Below are 15,692 nucleotides of genomic sequence, written 5' to 3'. Positions count from 1 at the left end.
TTAGAACAGTGCTTTGCACATAGTAAGTGCTTAACAAATACCATTATTATTATTATAAGTGCTTAACGTACTATCATTATTTTTATTGTTATTGTTCTTATTAGTAACAATAACAATAATAACAAAATTGATTATATTAGTAATCATAACAATAACAATTTTATTTTATTTATGGCATTTGTTAAGCGCTACTATGTGCCAAGCACCATTCCGAGCACTGGGATAATAAATCACGGCCCTACTGGACCTGAGGGCGAAGTGGCGGTTGCCAAGACGTACGCATCATCATCATCATCATCAATCGTATTTATTGAGCGCTTACTGTGTGCAGAGCACTGTCCTAAGCGCTTGGGAAGTACAAATTGGCAACATGTAGAGACAGTCCCTACCCAACAGTGGGCTCACAGTCTAAAAGGGGGAGACAAAACCAAACATACTAACAAAGTAAAATGAATAGAATAGATATGTACAAGTAAAATAAATAAATAAATAAATAAATAGAGTAATAAATATGTACAAACATATACGCATATAATATATGCATATATACTATATATGTGCATATAGTATATGCATATACTATATGTAGTATATATATAGTATATAGTATAGTATATATAGTATAGTATACTATAGTATAGTATAGTATATAGTATATATGTATATATACAGTACATATAGTACATATATAGTACTATAGTACTATATGTAGTACTATACTACATACTACACTGTACTGTAGTACAGTACACTGTACTACACTGTGTACACTGTACTACATAGTACTGTACTATCCTACATGCTGTAGTATGTAGTACTATATGTAGTATAGTATGTACTATAGTACTATAGTACTATAGTACATATATAGTACATATATAGTATAGTATATATATATGTGTACTGTATATATATACTATATATAGTATATAGTATATACTATAGTATATACTATGCTATATAGTATAGTATATAGTATATGGTATATGGTATATAGTATAGTATATAGTATAGTATATATGGTATATAGTATATGTATATATAGTATATGTATAGTATATATGTACGCATGATGCCTTCCACCCCAGGCATGGGCGTCCTTCTGAGTTTGGGAGAGGGCTTGTACGCAGACGAGGGCAGTGTCCCGAGAATAGGTCGATGGCCATCTTGTTGCCACCCTCCCATGTTTTCCCACCTTGTATTGGACCGTTGGTTTGGGTGGTCTGAGGGGTTCTCGCTCCCTTCTCCCCTTCCCCCTCCTCCCCCCGCTCTCCGCGTCTCCCTGGGGCGAGAGAGTAGGTGGCTGATCCTCAACGAAGCGTGTGTTCCCCACCCTCCCGCAGCCCAGGTTTAGAGGCAGAATTTGAGGGAAGAGCCCGGTTCATCCCCAACCGGAGCCTGGTCTGTGGTGGTCACGGTGTGGGGCTGGGCCCGGCGTCCAGGCAAGAGCCCTGGGCCGGACAAATGGGTTGCTTTGGGGTTGGAGCCAGACGGGGTTAGGATTTAATAATAATCAATCAATCAATCAATCAATCAATCGTATTTATTGAGCGCTTACTGTGTGCAGAGCGCTGTACTACTACTAATAATAATGTTAGTATTTGTTAAGCGCTTACTATGCGCAAAGCACTGTTCTAAGCGCTGGGGTAGATACAAGGTGATCAGGTTGTCCCCCGTGGGGCTCACAGTCTTCATCCCCATTTTCCAGATGAGGGAACTGAGGCCCAGAGAAGTGACGTGACTTGCCCAGAGTCACACAGCTGACAAGTGGTGGAGCTGGGACTTGAACCCGCGACCTCTTGACTCCAAAGCCCGTGCTCTTTCCATTGATGGCATTTGTTAAGTGCTTACTATGTGCAAAGCACTGTTCTAAGTACTGGGAAGATATAAGGTGATTAGGTTGTCCCACGTGGAGCTCACATTCTAAACCCCCATTTTCCAGATGAGGGAACTGAGGCTCAGAGAAGTGAAGTGACTTGCCCAGAGTCACACAGCTGACAAGTGGCGTAGCCAGGATTTGAACCCACGACCTCTTGACTCCAAAGCCCGGGCTCTTTCCACTGAGCCACGCTGCTTCTGTAATAATAATGGCATCTGTTAAGTGCTTACTATGTGCAAAGAACTGTTCTTAGCACTGGGAAGACATAAGGTGATTAGGTTGTCCCACGTGGAGCTCACATTCTAAATCCCCATTTTCCAGATGAGGGAACTGAGGCCCAGAGAAGTGAAGTGACTTGCCCAGAGTCCCACAGCTGACAAGGCGCAGAGCCGGGATTTGAACCCACGACCTCTTGACTCCAAAGCCCGTGCTCTTTCCACTGATGGCATTTGTTAAGTGCTTACTATGGGCAAAGCACTGTTCTAAGCACTGGGAAGATATAAGGTGATTAGGTTGTCCCACGTGGAGCTCACATTCTAAACCCCCATTTTCCAGATGAGGGAACTGAGGCCCAGAGAAGTGAAGTGACTTTCCCAGAGTCACACAGCTGACAAGTGGCGGAGCCGGGATTTGAACCCACGACCTCTTGACTCCAAAGCCCGGGCTCTTTCCACTGAGCCACGCTGCTTCTGTAATAATAATGGTGTCTGTTAAGTGCTTACTGTGTGCAAAGCACTGTTCTAAGCACTGGGAAGATATAAGGTGATTACGTTGTCCCACGTGGAGCTCACATTCTAAATCCCCATTTTCCAGATGAGGGAACTGAGGCCCAGAGAAGTGAAGTGACTTGCCCAGAGTCACCCAGCTGACAAGGGGCGGAGCTGGGATTTGAACCCACGACCTCTTGACTCCAAAGCCCGGGATCTTTCCACTGAGCCACGCTGCTTCTGTAATAATAATGGCATCCGTTAAGTGCTTACTATGTGCAAAGCACTGTTCTAAGCACTGGGAAGATAATAAGGTGATTAGGTTGTCCCACGTGGAGCTCACATTCTAAACCCCCATTTTCCAGATGAGGGAACTGAGGCCCAGACAAGTGAAGTGACTTGCCCAGAGTCACACAGCTGACAAGTGGCGGAGCCGGGATTTGAGCCCATGACCTCTTGACTCCAAAGCCCGGGCTCTTTCCACTGATGGCATTTGTTAAGTGCTTACTATGGGCAAAGCACTGTTCTAAGCACTGGGAAGATATAAGGTGATTAGGTTGTCCCACGTGGAGCTCACATTCTAAACCCCCATTTTCCAGATGAGGAAACTGAGGCCCAGAGAAGTGAAGTGACTTGCCCAGAGTCACCCAGCTGACGAGTGGCGGAGCCGGGATTTGAACCCACGACCTCTTGACTCCAAAGCCTGGGATCTTTCCACTGAGCCACGCTGCTTCTGTAATAATAATGGCATCCGTTAAGTGCTAAGTGCAAAGCACTGCTCTAAGCACTGGGAAGATATAAGGTGATTAGGTTGTCCCACGTGGAGCTCACATTCTAAATCCCCATTTTCCAGATGAGGGAACTGAGGCCCAGAGAAGTGACGTGACTTGCCCAGAGTCACCCAGCTGACGAGTGGCGGAGCTGGGATTTGAACCCGCGACCTCTTGACTCCAAAGCCCGGGATCTTTCCACTGAGCCACGCTGCTTCTGTAATAATAATGGCATCCGTTAAGTGCTTACTATGTGCAAAGCACTGTTCTAAGCACTGGGAAGATATAAGGTGATTAGGTTGTCCCACGTGGAGCTCACATTCTAAACCCCCATTTTCCAGATGAGGGAACTGAGGCCCAGAGAAGTGAAGTGACTTGCCCAAGGTCACACAGCAGACAGAACCCATGACCTCTGCCTCCCAAGCCCGTGCTCTTTCCACTGAGCCGCGCCGCTTTGATTTGAAAGAGGATTTGCTTTGCTTTGGATTTGAAAGGGGGAAGGCCGGAGGCGTGGGCCTAGAGTTGTAGGAGGAAGGATCTCGGACGCCTGTCTCCCATCTCTCTCCCTGTCTCTCTCTCGGCCCACAGGTGTGGTGTTCGGTGCGCACGCCCGAGAGCTCGCACGAGGGCCTGGTCACGGACCCGCACAGTCCCGCCCGCTTCCGTGTGCTGGGCACGCTGTCCAACTCCCGGGACTTCCTCCAGCACTTCGGCTGCCCGGTGGGCTCGCCCATGAACCCCGGGCAGCTCTGCGAGGTGTGGTAGGGGCAGACAGCCTCCTCGGACAGCCCTTCCCCTGCCCCTCCATCCTCCAGGACCCCGGAGCCGCTCTTCCTCTCCCTCCTCCGCAGGGGTCCGCGGCAACGGGGTGGCGGAGAGGGGCCTCGGGGTTGCTAGGCCAGTTGCGTCCCCTCCCTGGGAAAGCGGGACGCGGCTTTCCCAAAACCCTTTCTTCTCCCTTGCCGCGGAGCGCGCCTCTTCCGTCAATCTCCCCCGACCACCGTGTTGTGCCACTGCTGGGGGGGGCTCTGTTTCTGCCACAGTCCTCCCCTCCTTCACTGTGACGGCCCTAGCTGAGACGGGCTCCCCGCTTCCACTCACCCGCGCCCGCCAGGTACCGTAGGGTAGAGAGGAAGTCGGGCTCCCTGGGCCGGGAGAAGGACAGAGGGATGGGGACGGGGGTCGGGGAGAGGACGGGGCGGCTCGGCCTCTTGCTCAAAGCAGCGTAGGGCCGGGGGTGGGAACTTCAAGGGCTCTGGCAGAAACAGAAGCAAGCCCCATCCCCTTCATTCCAGATGAGCCACTTCAGTAGAGAGAGGGAGAGGGAAAGGAAGAGGGAGAGAGACGGAGAGAGAACCAATGGACTCCCAGTCTCCTTCAAAATGGTGCCTGTGTCAGAGGAAGAGCCTTCTGGCTAACGATCCCTTGGCCCTCCTATCCCAATCCCGCACTTGGGTCCTGGGGAGATCGTGAAAATTCATTGAGGACCCACGTAAAAGCCCTGGAATTTCATTGAGGACCCCTATAAAAGCCCTTTGCTTCAGTCAATCTACCCCCTCCGCCCCACCTGCTGTTCCTAAGCCCCCAGCCCGGTGAGACCCCCCGGATCCGCTCCCAGCAGCTGCTCCTCGGATCCCCCGCAACCCCCCGTGGGTAGAACCTCATCCTGCTGCTCTCAATTGCTGCCCGGCGCCCCTACCTTGGGGCAGAAGCCTCCGTACCTTGCCTCCTGCCCGGGCAATGATTTGGGGGGCGTGGGGGTGCCAGCAACCGCAGTGTCTTAGGAGAAATGACTGAGGGTGTGGGCCGGTTCTCCCAGAGGCCTGTGCAGAGTGAAGATGGGAGAGATGGGGAGGGATGAGGGGAGGGGGAGAGGGAGGGAGGGGCAGAGTTTATTTTTACATGGACGATGGGGGTGGGGAGGGCCAGGCCCTGCAAGGATGCTCTGTGCCAATAAACAGACACACACATCAACTAGCCTCTGCCTCCTTCCTCCGAGCTGCTCCTCCACCGTCCAATTTGCTCCCCCTCCCTGCGTTGGCGACTTCCTTCCTCCCCGTCTGTCTCTCCTTGGGCTGCCGTGCCTCAGTCTCCCGCTTTTGAAGTCAGGTAAGCCGGATTTGGCCCTGGTGTTTGCTAAATTCGTTCCTTCATCCGTTCAATCGTGTTGATCGAGCGCCTGCCGTGTGCAGAGCGCCGGACTAAGCGCTTGGGAAGTCCAAGTTGGCAACATATAGAGACGGTCCCTACCCGACAGTGGGCTCACAGTCTAGAAGAGGCTTACTGTGTACAAGCACTGTGCTAAGTGATGGGGTAAAGCCAAGATAATCAGATTGGACCCAGTCCCCGTCCCACGTGGGGCTCACACAGTCTAAGAGGGAGACAGAAAACGGAAATTGTATCCCCATTTAGTAGATGAGGAAGCTGAGGCCCAGAGAGGCTAAGTGACTTGCCCAAGGTCACCCGGAAGGCAAGTGGCAGAGATGGGATTAGAACCCGGAATTCCCAACTACGAGCCCGATTTTCCCTTTCCACGAGGACGCTCTGCCTCCTCTTTTCAAGAATCACCCGGCCCGGGCCTTGACTCCGTATTCGGGGCTGAAAATTGGACCCAGGCCCAGGTGAGATGGAAGTCTCTGTGGTGATACCCTTCATGGTTTGGGGAACTTCAGCCATGGCCTTATCTGTCTCTGTCTTTCCAGACTAGAGTCCTAATCTTTTTGGATTCCCTGGAATTCATTCATTCAATCATATTTATTGAGCACTTACTGTGTGCAGAGCACTGTACTAAGCGCTTGGGAAGTACAAGTTGGCAACATCTAGAGACGATCCCTACCCAACAGTGGGCTCACACTCTAGAAAGGGGAGACGGAAAACAAAACAAAACATATTAACAAAATAAAATAAATAGAATAAATATGTACTCGGGGGGGTCGCGTAACTAGTTTCCCTCTCCCTTCACATCTAACAGACCAATACTCTCTCCACCTTCAAAGCCCTATTAAAATCACGCCTCCTCCGAGAGGTCTTCCCTGACTAAGGCTCCCCCCTATCATCATCATCAATCGTATTTATTGAGCGCTTACTGTGTGCAGAGCACTGTACTAAGCGCTTGGGAAGTCCAAGTTGGCAACATATAGAGACGGTCCCTACCCAACAGTGGGCTCACAGTCTAGAAAGGGGAGACAGAAAACAAAACAAAACATATTAACAAAATAAAATAAATAGAATAAATATGTACTCGGGGGGGTCGCATAACTAGTTTCCCTCTCATTTCACATCTAACAGACCAATACTCTCTCCACCTTCAAAGCCCTATTAAAATCACGCCTCCTCCAAGAGGTCTTCCCTGACTAAGGCTCCCCCTCTATCATCATCAACAATCGTATTTATTGAGCGTTTACTGTGTGCAGAGCACTGTACTAAGCGCTTGGGAAGTCCAAGTTGGCAACATATAGAGACGGTCCCTACCCAACAGTGGGCTCACAGTTTAAAGGGGGAGACAGAGAACAAAACAAGACATACTAAGAAAATAAAATAAATAGTATAGATTTGTACAAGTAAAATAAATAAATAAATAAATAGAGTAACAAATATGTACAAACGTATCGAGACTGTAAGCTCGTTGTGGACAGCGAGTGTGTCAGTTTGGTGTGACATTGGACTCTCCCAAGCACTTAGTACAGTACCCTGCACACAGTAAGCACTTAATAAATACCACCGACTGACTGATTCCGGTCCTCAAAGGGAGTGCTCTGGGCCTGGGTACTGAAAGCTTTGACCCTTGCTGGAGGCTGAGAGGTTGGCACCAGCCTCAATCAATCAGTCAATCAATCAATCAAGCGTATTTATTAAGCTCTTATTGTGTGCAGAGCACTGTACTAAGCATTTGGGAGAGTACGCTATAACAATAGACAGACACGTTCCCTGTTCACGACGAGCTTACAGTCTAGAGGGAGAGACGGATGTTAATCTAAATAAATAAATTACGGCTACGGACATAAGTTTCAGGGGGGCTGAGTCGGAGGGATTTTTCATTTTTCGAGGGAGCAGATCCAACTACAAGGGCGATGCAGCAGGGACTGGGAGAAGAGGAAATGAGGACTTAGTCAGTGACGGCCTCTTAATAATAATGACAGTATTTGTTAAGCGCTTACTATTCATCCATTCATTCAATCGTATTTATTGAGTGCTTACTGTGTGCAGAGCACTGTACGAAGCGCTTGGGAAGTCCAAGTTGGCAACACATGGAGACGGTCGCTACCCAGCAGCGGGTTACTATGTGCCAAGCACTGTTCTAAGCACTGGGGGTGGGGATGCAAGGGGATCAGGTTGTCCCACGTGGGGCTCACAGTCAATCAATCAATCAATCAATCGTATTTATTGAGCGCTTACTGTGTGCAGAGCACTGGACTAAGCGCTTGGTAAGTACAAGTTGGCAACATATAGAGACAGTCCCTACCCAACAGTGGGCTCACAGTCTAATCCCCATTGGACAGATGAGGGAACTGAGGCACAGAGACGTGAAGCGGCATGCCCAAAGTCACACAGCTGACGTGGCGGAGTCAAGATTAGAACCCATGACCTCTCCCAAGCCCGTGCTCTTTCCACTGAGCCGCGCCACTTCTCCAAGTATTTGCGCCCAACGTGGGGCACGAACCCACGACCCTGAGATTAAGAGTCTCCCGCTCTACCGACGGAGCCAGCCAGAAGAGATGTGCCTTCAGTAAGGCTTTGAAGGTGGGGAGAGGGATCGTCTTTTGGCTGTGAAGAGGGAAGGCATTCCAGGCCAGAGGCAGGACGTGGGCGAGATGAAGATACAGCGAGTAGGTTGCCGTTAGAGGAGCGCAGTGCGTGGGCTGGATTGTTGGGGTTGCTGTGGGTCACTCCCTTCCCGGGAGGGCAGGGCAGGGGGATTCAAGTCAGAAACAGGCAGAAAAATAATAATAATAATAATAATGATAATTTAGACTGTGAGCCCACTGTCTTTTAGACTGTGAGCCCACTGTTGGGTAGGGACTGTCTCTATATGTTGCCAACTTGGACTTCCCAAGCGCTTAGTACAGTGCCCTGCACACAGTAAGCACTCAGTAAATACGATTGAAAATTGTAAATACTGGGCTTCAAGGCTGTCCATCACCTCGCCCCCTCCTACCTCACCTCCCTTCTGTCCTTCTCCAGCCCAGCCCGCACCCTCCGCTCCTCTGCTGCTAATCTCCTCACCATACCTCGTTCTCACCTGTCCCGCTTTCGACCCCCGGCCCACGTCATCCCCCGGGCCTGGAATGCCCTCCCTTCCGACATCCGCCAAGCTAGCTCTCTTCCTCCCTTCAAGGCCCTACTGAGAGCTCACCTCCTCCAGGAGGCCTTCCCAGACTGAGCCCCTTCCTTCCTCTCCCCCTCATCCCCCTCTCCATCCCCCCCATCTTACCTCCTTCCCTACCCCAAAGCACCTGTTTATATGTATATATGTTTGTACATATTTATTACTCTATTTATTTATCTATTTATTTTATTTGTACATATCTATTCTATTTATTTTATTTTGTTAGTATGTTTGGTTTTGTTCTCTGTCTCCCCCTTTTAGACTGTAAGCCCACTGTTGGGTAGGGACTGTCTCTATATGTTGCCAACTTGTACTTCCCAAGCACTTAGTACAGTGCTCTGCACACAGTAAGTGCTCAATAAATACGATTGATGATGATGATGATGATGATAATAACGGCATTACTATGTGCAAAGCACTGTTCTAAGCACTCGGGGGGTTACAAGGTGATCAGGTTGTCCCACGGGGGGCTCACAGTCTTCATCCTCATTTGACAGATGAGGGAACTGAGGCCCGGAGAAGTGAAGTGACCTGCCCCAAAGTCACCCAGCTGACAACTGGCAGGGCCGGGGTTTGAACCCATGACCTCTGACTCCAAAGCCCGGGCTCTTTCCACTGAGCCACGCTGCTTCTCTGAATCAATCAATCAATCAATCAATAAATAAATCAATCAATAAATCTGAATCAATCAAATCCCGGGCTTTGGAGTCAGAGGTCAGGTTCGCTAAAGAAGCGGCTCACGGGATAATCCCTGTAACAAACTTGCTGCCAGACCCTCTCTAGCCCCTATCCGACAAGGGTGACAAAACAAGACTTTGGCCCCCTTCTAAAGGCAAAGATTCCTGAATCTGGAAGACCATGTGCAACTCTCATGGACACGTGTTAGGAAGTTCAGAACAGAACTTTTATACATTTTACTGATTTTGTAATTTGATTTATTTGTATTGATGTCTGCCCCCCCCCCCCCCCGCCCCCCAGTGTAGACTGTGAGCCCATTGTGGGCAGGGAGTGTGACTGTTTACTGCTGAATTGCACTCTCCCAAGCGCTTAGTACAGTGTTCTGCATGCAGTAAGTGCTCAATAAATATGATTGAATGAATGAATGAACTTGATAGGCAATGGGGAAAAGTAATTAAAAGGGACTGGGTTACAGTACAAATGCCCCACAAACTTTGACCGGATTGATCAAACGGTGGTATTTACTGGGCACTTACTGGGTGCCCAGTATTACTCTATTTATTTATTATCACTCTATTTTACTTGTACATATCCATTCTATTTATTTTATTTTGTTAATATGTTTTGTTTTGTTCTCTGTCTCCCCCTTCTAGACTGTAAGCCCACTGTTGGGTAGGGACCGTCTCTATATGTTGCCAACTTGGACTTCCCAAGCGCTTAGTACAGTGCTGCGCACGCAGTAAGCGCTCAATAAATACGATTGATTGATTGATTGCAGAGCACTGTACTAAGTGCTTGGGAGGGTACAATAATTGTGGTGGCATTTGTCAAGTGCTTACTATGTGCCAGGCACTGTACAAAGTGCGGAGTGGGTACAGACAAATGGGGTTTGTTACAGTCCCTGTCCCACTTGGAGCTCACGGCCTTAATCCCCATTTTACAGATGAGGTAACTGAGGCATAGAGAAGTGAAGTGACTAGCCCAAGGTATCACAGCAGACAAGTGGATGTGCTGGGATTAGAACTCAAGTGCTCTATCCACGAGGCCATGCTGTGTAACACAGTTGGTAAACCTACAAGAAGCAGCGTGGCTCAGTGGAAAGAGCCCGGGCTTGGGAGTCAGAGGTCATGGGTTCTAATCCCGGCTCCGCCACTTGTCAGCTGTGTGACTTTGGGTGAGTCACTTGACTTCTCTGGGCCTCGGTTACCTCATCTGTAAAATGGGGATGAAGACTGTGAACCCCACGTGGGACAACCTGATTACCTTGTATCCCCCCCAGTGCTTAGAACAGTGCTTGGCACATAGTAAGCACTTAACAAATGCCATTATTATTATTATTATATTAAACATGCCTCCCCCCTTCTAGACTTTGAGCCTGCTGTGGGCAGGAATCGTCTGTCTTTATTGCTGAATTGTACTTTCCAAGCATTTAGTATTCATTCCTTCATTCAATTGCATTTATTGAGCACTTACTGTGTGCAGAGCAGTGTACTAAGCGCTTGGGAAGTCCAAGTTGGCAACATATAGAGACAGTCCCTACCCAACAGCGGGTTCACAGTCTAGAAGGGGAAGACAGACAACAAAACAAAACATATGAACTAAATAGAATATGTACAAGTAAAATAGAATAATAAATATGTACAAGCATATATGACCTTCTGACCCCCGGGCCTGTGCTATATCCACTATATATATAGTGCTCTGCACATAGTAAGCACTCAGTTGTACGTATTTATTACTGTTTATTTACTTATTTTATTTGTACATATTTATTCTATTTATTTTATTTTGTTAATATGTTTTGTTCCCTGTCTCCCCCTTCTAGACTGTGAGCCCACTGTTGGGTAGGGACCGTCTCTAGATGTTGCCAGCTTGTACTTCCCAAGTGCTTAGTACAGTGCTCTGCACACAGTAAGCGCTCAATAAATACGATTGACTGAATGAATGAATGAATGAATTCCCTCCCCAGAAGGAGCTTACAGTCTAGGAGGGGGGAGACGTATTAAAATAAATCACGGATATGTACGTAAGTGCTGCGGGGCTGAGGGCAGGGTGAACAGCGAGCGCTTAAAGTGTTCAGATATCCAGGTGCTGAGGTGACACCGAAGGGAGAGGGAGTGGGGGAAATGAGGGCTCATCCCGGGAAGGCCTCTTGGAGGAGGTGTGATTTTAATAGGGCTTTGAAGGGGGAGAGAGTGGCGGTCTGTCGGATATGAAACGGGAGGGAGTTCCAGGGAAACTGAAAAGATGAAGACTCCAGTCCGGAAAGACAGAGACAGGTAGGGCCGTGACTGAAGTCCCCAAATCCACGAAGGGGGAGTGGACAGGGTGAAATCAGCGTTGTTGTTCACCAAACCCCCAAACACCGGGCCTGCTAGACGTCCTGTGAAGTTTGAAACAGGGAGCACCAAAAGGAAGCACTTCTTCACGCAGTGGATGCTAACCGTTTGAAATGGGTTACCGCAGAGAGCTACGCTGGCGGAAAATATCAAAGGGCTCAAGAGGGGTTTCAGTGGATAATAATAATAATGATGATGATGGCATTTATTAAGCGCTTACTATGTGCAACGCACTGTTCTAAGCGCTGGGGAGGTTACAAGGTGATCAGGTTGTCCCACGGGGGGCTCACAGTCTTCATCCCCATTTTACAGATGAGGGAACTGAGGCCCAGAGAAGTGAAGTGACTTGCCCAAAGTCACACAGCTGGCGGTTGGCTGAGTCGGAATTTGAACCCATGACCTCTGACTCCAAAGCCCGTACTCTTTCCACTGAGCCACGCTGTATATATGTATATATGTCTGTACATATTTATTACTCTCTTTATTTATTTATTTATTTTACTTGTACATATCTATTCTATTTATTTTATTTTGTTAGTATGTTTGGTTTTGTTCTCTGTCTCCCCCCTTTTAGACTGTGAGCCCACTGTTGGGTAGGGACTGTCTCTATATGTTGCCAATTTGTACTTCCCAAGGGCTTAGTACAGTGCTCTGCACATAGTAAGCGCTCAATAAATACGATTGATGATTCGATCAGTCACTCAGTCAATGGTATTTATTGAGCACTTAATGTGTGCAGACCATTCATTCATTCATCCATTCAATGATATTTATTGAGCATTTACTGTGTGCAGACCATTCATTCATTCATTCATTCAATGATATTTATTGAGCATTTACTGTGTGCAGAGCATTCTTTCATTCACCCAGTAACATTTATTGAGCACTTGGTGCAGAGCATCGTACTCAGTGCTTGGGAGAGTACAATATAACAATTAAATGACACATTCCCTGCCCACAAAGAGCTTACAGTCTAGAAGACTGTGCTAAGCACTTGGGAGAGGACCTAAGACAGAGTTGGTAGACAGGTTCCCTGCCCACAGTGAGCTTAGAGTCTAGATGAGGAGACAGACATTAATAATAATAATAATAATAATAATGGTATTTGTTAAGCGCTTACCATGTGCCGAGCACTGTTCTAACCGCTTGGGAAGACACAAGGTAATCGGGTTGCCCCACATGGGGCTCACAGTCTTTATCCCCATTTTACAGATGAGGTAACTGAGACACAGAGAAGGTGAGTGACTTGTCCAAGGTCACACAGCAAACAAGTGGCAGAGGCGGGACTAGAACCCACGTCCGCTGACTCCCAAGCCCGTGCTCTTTCCACTAAGCCACACTGCTTCTCTTGTGTTTGTAAGCTTCTTGTGGGCTGGAAACATATGTCTATTAACTCTGTTATACTGTTCTCTCCCAAGCACTTAGTACAGTGCTCTGCACGCAATAAGTGCTCAAAAAATAAGACTGATTAATTGTTAAAAAATTATTTGCAAACAGGAGAAGTGTTCCTTGTGGGCAGGGTTGCTGTCTATCAACTCTGTTATACTGTGCTCTCCCAAGTGCCTAGTATAGTGCTCTGCACACAACAAGCGCTTAATAAATAAAGATGGATTGATAAAAAATTATTTGCAAATAGTGGAAGTGCTCACTGAGGGCAAGGAACATGTCTATCTACTAAATTATACTGTAGTCCCCCAAGTACTTAGTACGGTGTTCTGAACATGGTAAGCACTCAATAAATATGATTGACTGATTGAAGTGGGAGGAAGAACAAGACAATAATATTAATGGTATTCATTAAGTGCTTACTATGTGCCAAGCACTGTACTAAGCACCGAGGTGGATACAGGCAAATCGGGCTGGACACAGTTCCTGTCCCACATGGGGCTCACAGTCTCATTTTACAGATGAGGGAACTGAGGCACGGATAAAAATAAATGTTACAGATATGTACCTCAGTGTTGAGGGGCTGAGGGAGGGGTGAGTAATAATGATGGCATTTATTAAGCGCTTACTGTGTGCAAAGCGCTGTTCTAAGCGCTGGGGAGGTTACAAGGTGATCAGGTTGTCCCAAAGGGGGCTCACAGTCTTTATCCTCATTTTACAGATGCGGTAACTGAGGCCCAGAGAAGTGAAGTGACTTGCCCAGAGTCACACAACTGACAATTGGCAGAGCCAGGATTTGAACCCATGACCTCTGACTCCAAAGCCCGGGCTCTTTCCACCGAGTGTCCAAAGGGTTCAGATCCAAGTTCAGGGATGACGTAGGTCCAGAGTGGATTATTGAAGGAAAAAGTTGGGGATGCTAGGTGATGGCTTATTTTCATATTTCTTAATGGTATTTGCTAAGCACTTACTACATGCCAGGCACTGTACTAAGTCCTGGGGTAGATACAAGATAATCGGGTCGGACACAGTCCCTGTCCCACATGGGGCTCACAGTCTTAATCCCCGTTTTACAGATGAGGGAACTGAGGCCCAGAGAAGAGAAGTGACTTGCCCAAGGTTACCCAGTAGACAAGTGGTGGAGCTCGGATAAGAACCCAGTTCCTTCTGACTCCCAGGCGCATAGTTCTCTAATAATAATAATAATGATAATGGCATTTATTAAGCGCTTACTATGTGCAAAGCACTGTTCTTAGCACTGGGGAGGTTACAAGGTGATCAGGTTGTCCCACAGCGGGCTCACAGTCCCCATTTTACAGATGAGGTAACTGAGGCCCAGAGAAGTGAAGTGACTTGCCCAAAGTCACATAGCTGACAAGTGGCGGAGGTGGAATTTGAACCCATGACCTCCGACTCCAAAGCCTGTGCTCTTTCCACAGAGCCACGTTCCTTCTCGACTTCTAGACTGTAAGCTCTTTGTGGGCAGGGAATGTGTCTACCAAACTCTGTTATATTGTAACCCTCTCAAGCGCTTATTACATTCATTCATTCATTCAATCGTATTTATTGAGCGCTTACTGTGTGCAGAGCACTGCACACAGTAAGCGCTCAATAAATACCATTGATTGATTGACTGATAGTTCTTAACTATGAAACTGGGGCTCAAGGAGGGCAACCTTGATTCATTCATTCTTTCAATCATATTTATTGAGCACTTACTGTGTGCAGAGCACTGTACTAAGCGCTTGGAAAGTACAATTCGGCAACAGATAGAGACGGTCCCTACCCAACAACGGGCTCACAGTCTAGAAGGGGGAGACTGACAGCGAAACAAAACAAGTAGACAGGTGTCAATACCATCGAAATAAACGGAATTATACATCTATACACATCATTAGAACAGTGCTTTGCACATAGTAAGCGCTTAATAAATGCCATTACTATTATTATTATTATCATTAATAAAATCGATAGAGTAATAAACAAGTACAAATGCACACAAGTGCTGTGGGGAGGGGAAGAGGGTAGGGCAGAGGGAGGGAGTCGGGGCGATGGTGAGGGGAGGAGGAAAGGAAAAGGGGGGCTCAATCTGGGAAGGCTTCCTGGAGGAGGTGGGCTCTCAGTAGGGCTTTGAAGGGAGAAAGAGAGCTAGCTTGGCGGATGGGCAGAGGGAGGCCATTCCGGGCCAGGGGGAGGACGTGGGCTGGGGGTCGACGGCGGGACGGGCGAGAACAAGGCCCAGTGAGGAGGTTACCCAATCCATGCCCTCAAAGCATGGAGAAGCAGCGTTGCGTAGTGGAAAGAGCCCGGGCTTGGGACTCAGAGGTCGTGGGTTCTAATCCCGGCTCTCCCACTTATCAGCTGTGTGACTTTGAGGAAGTCACTTCACTTCTCTGTGCCTCACTTATCTCATCTGTCAAATGGGGATTAAGACTGGGAGCCCCACGTGGGACAACCTGATTACCTTGCATCTTGAACGGTGCTCGGCGCATAGTAAGCGCTTAACAAATACCATAAGTATTATTATTACTATTTACAGTCTAATGGGAGAGACAGACATAATAATTTAGAGATAGAAGAAGAGAAAGGAAAAAATAAATTTATGGA

At 47.7% G+C, this 15,692-nt stretch overlaps 1 protein-coding gene across 3 annotated transcripts in view; it reads left to right on the top strand.

Moving 5' to 3' along the window:
* The window catches only part of LOC119947824 (endothelin-converting enzyme 2), a 60,902-nt gene extending 55,696 nt beyond the window's left edge, over window positions 1-5,206 (top strand). For all 3 annotated transcript variants that reach the window (XM_038769550.1, XM_038769484.1, XM_038769633.1), the window contains exon 19: window positions 3,945-5,206. In XM_038769550.1, coding sequence (XP_038625478.1) covers window positions 3,945-4,121 — 177 coding nt within the window. In that variant the 3' untranslated portion in view covers window positions 4,122-5,206. The remainder of the gene's footprint in view (window positions 1-3,944) is intronic.
* Window positions 5,207-15,692: the final 10,486 nt, after the last annotated feature.

The sequence above is a fragment of the Tachyglossus aculeatus genome, chromosome 1 (genome assembly GCF_015852505.1).
Source record: "Tachyglossus aculeatus isolate mTacAcu1 chromosome 1, mTacAcu1.pri, whole genome shotgun sequence".
NCBI classification, from domain to species: domain Eukaryota; kingdom Metazoa; phylum Chordata; class Mammalia; order Monotremata; family Tachyglossidae; genus Tachyglossus; species Tachyglossus aculeatus.
Note: the sequence above shows the minus strand (reverse complement) of the source record. Positions and strands in the feature narration are given on the sequence as shown.